This window comes from Papaver somniferum, chromosome 10 (genome assembly GCF_003573695.1).
Source record: "Papaver somniferum cultivar HN1 chromosome 10, ASM357369v1, whole genome shotgun sequence".
Lineage (NCBI taxonomy): Eukaryota > Viridiplantae > Streptophyta > Magnoliopsida > Ranunculales > Papaveraceae > Papaver > Papaver somniferum.
The window spans coordinates 159,861,197-159,867,840 of NC_039367.1; the positions used below are offsets into that span (position 1 = coordinate 159,861,197).

At 33.6% G+C, this 6,644-nt stretch overlaps 1 protein-coding gene across 1 annotated transcript; it reads right to left on the reverse strand.

Annotated features, from left to right (window-relative positions):
• Positions 1–824: 824 nt before the first annotated feature.
• On the reverse strand, positions 825–2,704 carry LOC113316710 (probable inositol transporter 3). Its single transcript, XM_026564858.1, has 4 exons — positions 2,396–2,704; positions 2,194–2,304; positions 1,477–2,121; positions 825–1,265 (listed from the first exon to the last, which is right to left on the reverse strand). The coding sequence occupies exons 1-4, from the start codon at positions 2,702–2,704 to the stop codon at positions 825–827; spliced, it is 1,506 nt and encodes a 501-aa protein (XP_026420643.1).
• Between the last annotated feature and the right edge of the window lie 3,940 nt (positions 2,705–6,644).

Below are 6,644 nucleotides of genomic sequence, written 5' to 3' on the forward strand. Positions count from 1 at the left end.
TGAATTACTGTACATCTGAAATGGTTTGTTATCATTTTAATTGTGCAGGTTGGATAAAATTCAGCTAGACAAGAAACTTCTATAACGAAAACAGACAAAATAGCTTGCCAGACAGGTATTTTCTTTTTCTTTTTGAATACTAAATATATAGGTCACAAAATTGTTCCGCACCGCTTAATTTATAGAACAACGTACGAGAACATAATTGTATTCGATTTCAAGTTGTTTTACCTGTGTATATTATAGGTACAAACAAGTAACAACGTACGTAAATGTAATCAAATAAAAGAACGGACGGGCAGGCGCATAGCGCGTGCGTGTTATACTACTCTGGGAATGTACAAACGTTGTTCTGCTCAACATAAAATCTTCTTTTTGATCCTATGCTGAAAAAATGAATCGTGGAATTATACAATGGACAAGTTTTTACAAGAACCATCTCTATGGTTAATACAAACCATGAATATCCGTTGGGTCATCACAAATTAAGGGAAGATGATAGGTGTCCAATGTTTTTGTATGTGTATACCACACGCATTACTCACCGGGTTAGGGTTTTGTATATATTAATCACAAAGGAAGAAAAAACCATGAAACTAATGAGGAACATCATAGGACTCCCAAAAAAGCTTACTTCTTAACGGTAAGAAAAAACCAGCGCAGAAATCAGGGATTCATACTATGCGTGACTGTTAGCAAAAAAATAAATAAATATTCTCAGCAAAAGAAAAATCAAGTCAAACAAATAAACCACCTATACTATCTCCTAATTAAACCAAAGGAAAACATTAAAATATAACAATATTTGTACCAAGAGTATCCCTTCAACTGACTTTGGAAGTATCCACTTTGGACTGGGAGGAACCTTTCATTTCTGGTACCCACAAATAAGACAAATTGATCAACCGAGTAACAAAGAAAGAAATCAAACTGATGAGGAGCATTAAGAATAGAGTTCCTCCATCTTTATTAATCGTAAAAGATGATACAATCACCAAGAGGAAGGAGATCCAGTTGGTCGCTGCTACAGTCCCAGCAAGTCTCCCTCTAACTTCTACCTTGGACATCCTTGAGCGCATATGTGATTCCAACCCAAATGTGTAGGGAACAAGGCCGATTATTAACAATATAAAAGCTGGACCATAAGGAATCTTCAATTCGCATTGTCTTGTGACGGAATCTGGTGCAAACCAGATTCCCTGTTCAGGAAAACATGATGGTGATGTCCCAATAGGTTCTACAGCCAAGCAGGCAATAGGTGCACGCTGTGCAGAAGAAAGGAGCGATTCATCAGCAAGCAAAAAGAAAAAAATATCATCGACATCATGTATATTTTGCAATTACACAGTGAACAAATAATGAAGTACTAAGAATAGCTCGGGTAGTGAGTGAAATACACCAAATGTGGGTGTGACGACGAAACTGTATTTGTAGCCCTACTTCAGTTAAATTTGGAGAAAATAATAACTTGCTTACCATGAAATTTTCATCAATACCATTACAGAATCCGCATCCTGCTTGAAGGCATTTGAAACAGTTCCATGCATCTGCATCTGGTGCTGAAGTATAACTCGGACATGTGTTGTTACCGAAATACGTGATGGTCTCCAGTTTATTACTCACTCCTCTAATATTATTAGGTGATATAATAATGAAGAAACTTAACCCTAAAAGACACACCATCATACAGTATGATTTGACAAGCAAAATCTTCCTCCTCGAAAGTTTTACAATTCTGTAAGGCAGACTTGCACTTTGAATACCATTAAGACCATAGCACATCAAGAAAGTCAACTTCATATACCAGATGTCCCATTTAGGATTTGGTGATGCTATGAGGCCACCCATCCTTATGATACGCGGAAAGACATAAATTAACGTGTTCTCACTCACAAACTGTTCAGCAACTTGCAGATCAATACCAACAACAATCTGTCTACGTTCTAATGAATTATTCCATGTTGTCCTCATCCTAAAAAAGATATTCCTATCATAATAGGGTTTTTCATCTGGACCACCTGTTTCATTCTTAATTGACAACCTTATAGCTTCCAACTCTTTCTCAACTTCACGGGAAGTGTAAAATGTCCCGAAAGCTTTAATTGAGTCCTCTTTTCGGTTCTGTTAAAAAAAAAAGTATCATCGACCGAAACTCAAAATTTACCGACAGAAACTCCAAGTTCTGAAACTAACCATTTTATATAGCCATATAGGTGAATCAGGAAGCTCCCTCATTAGCAAAAATTGAAGCAGAGCTGGAAACAATGCCATTGCGAGGATATAATCTGATGTCTTATTAAGGTCCTGGAGTCATTTAATTTTTAAGAACAATAAACTTTAAGATGTTAATTCAGCAAGAGAACTAATAATAAGAAACCATCAATTGTAAACATACCTGAGTATAAGCAGCAACTCTGGTATCGATACAAAAGAAGATGAATTTTCCAACAGTAAAATACGTAGAATTCCAAATATGTAGATTTTTTAGAGGATGAGTTGAAGCTACTTCTAATATGTAACTAAGGGAGGTTATTGATGTCATTCCAACCCCAAAACCTATAATTGTCTTCATAACAGTAGTTACCAAGTAACAATCAAAAACATAATCACTAATAGATAGAAACACTACGAGTAGTAGTCCACCAACGAGTATCAATTTGTCAGCAAACAAGAGTGCAAATCTTCGACCAAAACAGTCACTCATCCAACCCCCAATTACTGAACCAAACACTGCTCCTAATACACCCGTCCGTATAATTTTGAATCAATAATAGACTTTTGAATGTCCCTTGACTCAATCTATCTAGTAGTTGTACTTTTCAGGATTTATCATTGTTCGATTTGATGTGTAAAGTTATGTTAACTTTATTCTTCGTATAAGTTTATAAATTTTGATTATTATCTTTATCATGCATGGTTGGGATTGGTTACTAAATTTTATTAAACATGTAGGAGACCATTCGAACAAGTTTACTTGGTGGTTGTACGAAATACTGTTTGTGTTGAAAATCATCAATCTTTATTGTTGTTACGTTGACTTTTATAGGTGAAGTATCACATGTGTAGCTGCTATCTAGTGGTGATAAATATTCCTTGGTAATTATTGGAAATATGTATATAGCCTTGGAGGTTGGAATGTCTTCCATGACTTCACCACTTTGTATGTCTGAATTTTCTCCATCTACGAGATATCTTTGTCTTCATAAACCTCATCTTTCACGGCATTGGGAAATTTACCGTCTTAAATTCAGTTCCGATGCTCGAAAATCATGCATATTATCTCGTTCAACTAATATTTTAAATTCTTTTTTTTTTCAAATGAAATATTCCTTAAGATTTCACAAGAAATAATAGGCATACAAGCATATTCTAACAATGTTCACTTATTGATTAAATCAAATCACACATGCCCAAGGAGAAGATGCATGCGACAGAAAATGCAGATAATTTTACCAAATTAAATTGTTTTTTTTATTTACTGGAAAATATAATAAAACACAATTGTATTTATCCCTTTTTACCTCAGTGAATGAAGATCAATAAGCTTCCGCTCATTGGTTTTTTGAACTTAAATAAAAACATACGAGTATATAAATAAGAGTAATAACAATTCCTTAATGATATATCTTTAATTTCTTTTCTGATTGTATTTGTATTATATGTTTCATGATAATGAATTGTCATCTAATTTTAATTTGTCTTTTCTTATATAACATCTTTAATACAATACTAGATAATTTAGTAATTGTTTTTAAACATTTATTTTTTATATAGAATTCTTTAAAGCATTCAAGATGTTGTTTAGTTAATTACATAATAAATTAAACGATGTTACATATGTAATACTGTTTTCCGATCGTAAAGCATTTAATTAGTTAAAATTCCTACGATATTATTTTCGTTTCAAATCCGAAGAATTATCAATCTCTTCACATGTTTGGGTTAACATATAAGTTAAGGAATTACCTTTCATATCATCCTAGGAGTACCCACAATGGATCACCCAATAGTCTTGTGTCTCAATTTCATCGTTAACAAACAAACAACTAACATTTAAAAGGCCAATACCTTTATGTAGTAGGCAAATTAAAAACCGCTGGAATGTTGGCCATCATAAAAAGGATATCTTACTCGGTCTTCCTTTTATATAAAACTTACATCTCACCATTCACCACCAATTGATTGTAATTAGTTATCAAAGTGAAAAAAATTGTTACATATCCATGTAAATCTCTACAAGACTGGTCAAATCTTTCAAGGCGCTAACTCATTTTATACCAGCAATCTTTAATACCCACAATAAATATTCCCCATAAATCTAGCCATTTTTAGTACCATGATTGCTAGCAAATTTAGTAGAAAATATAATATGTCGGTAAGGAGGCAACTGGATTCTTAATTAATGTCAAGTTATCTGTTTTCAATAAATGCTTCTATATGGACAATTTTTTCATCATAAGCTTAAACACTCGGTATTTAAGAAATAAAATAGGAAAATGTGCGACAATTTCCATGGTGTTGTCCTCCCAAATCTTGTTCCGAGTCTTACTCGCCTGACCATTACATTATTATTATTCCCAGGAAGGTTAGGAAGATAACTCCATGTTTGTTTTTATGTATGACTTAGATGACATGCAAAATCTATCGATGTGGCTAAGTGTGAGTCTAAATATAAACCTTAGATCTAGGAGTGAGAAACACTTTTGAAAACGATTGGTCTTACACAACAAATTATCACATAGGGAGCCAAGTTTGAACTTTGCACCAGAAGCCCAAGTGAAAAGAACTGCAGCTGATGAAACGCCCTCTTAACCTTCCGGATAATACATTCTTGTCTCAAGAAAAGTGATACCAAGCCAGGGGCGTAGCAAACTATTTGGGGGCTCTAGGCGAAGTTAGAGAAATGGAGGCTCTCAGTAAGCGAATTTTTTTTCCTTGTTGATATCAAAAACATCAAATGACAAAATTGGCCAAAAAAGGATATCTAGAAACACCGAAAAAACACAGGTCAATATTGCCACCCCTTTCGAATCAAAATCATCAATCATATTATCGAAATAAATGTATCCACTATCAACTTCCAACATTTGTTGGACAAGCCGACTGTTGCCAAAATTGTCTATAAAATTTTATATTGTATAAACACATTGGGAAATCAGTCCTCCATAATATATAAGAAAATCAACATACAAGTCATGCCCGTCAATATATCGAAACCCATATCATGCCTCAGATAACTTTCAAGCTTGATATAAGAAGATGCAAAATGAGTTGTTTGCCGATCGCACAACTTAACATTTTTTTCGGAGCATACTTGCACCATAATACACAATAACTAAATTGAATCGTTGAATTATTATTTATTTTTTTGAAGCAAAAGAATTGAATTTAAAGTTTGGAAGTGGAATCTAGATAAAATACTAATTAAATGAAAAAATTTACTTTGATTTCATTGACGTAAATCTTTTTCTTCCTTTTTAATTAGAAATGAGAAAACCTTAGAACTTGTAAGCAAAGTAAACGAATATTTAAAAAGGGAAGTATTAAATATAATAAATCAGGAAAAAAGGAAAAATAAAAATGGAATATTTAAAAAGAAAAATTGTATAACAAATAGAATTTGGGGGGCCCTAAGATTAGGGGGCCCTAGGCCGTCGACTAGCTAGTCTATGCCCGGTCCTGTACCAAGCTGATGAACACCAAAGGCGCGGTACAAGGCATTGACTAGAGTGACTAGCTGTTGACCAAATGTCAAAATGGGAAACGGAGTTGTCATGCCTGGGCGATAAATACGAAGGGAGTAAAAGCTTTTATCCTTCCCCAAAATCAAACACTCCAGTTCCAGTCTATTCAATTTCCTCAGTTCAATCGCGCTGAACGATTTCAGGCCTTATTCACTTGTAAGTCTTCTTGCTTTCCGCATGAAATTATTTTCAAAAATTTTAAATTAGGGTTTATTATACTAAAGATTTTAAAATTTATCATTGCATCAGTGAATCTTCTTATCATTTAGGTCACACATATCATTTTGGGGAAACTCAATTTTTTCTCGCAAAGAAAAATTCAATTCAATTTAGGTTCCTAAGATTTTAATTGAGAATGGAAAGGGGATTCTTCTTATATCCAGAATGTAAAGTGGAAGCTTAAGTTTGGAAGAAGAAGAAGACAGGATCATCAACTTACCATTGGAAGCCCTGTCTATTAAGAAATATGTTGGAAGTCGTTTTTATATATCCCAATCAGATTTAAAAATCTCATTTTTCACTGGTGAATTGTATCATAAATCACATTCTAGATATATCAATCGTCGAACGAATTGTGCACAATGATGCGAATAGGCAGGAACAAGGACATTGCATACCAGAATAGATAAGTATTATTTTGTGTTTCCTCCTAATGATGATGGTTGATGCGCCTGAATTCCCATACCAATGTCTTCTAGTGTCATTTATTTTCTTTAGTTTTCCTCAAAGGGAGTTTTTCAAATAGAAAAGATCACAAAAGATTTAAGTGATACATTTACATTTGAGGGAGGATCCATGCACAATCTTATATATATGGACACTCCCATACAAGATTGAACCAATTTTTCTTTGGACTCCAAATAATAATGAACTTGAACCAGATATTTTAATGACGTTTTC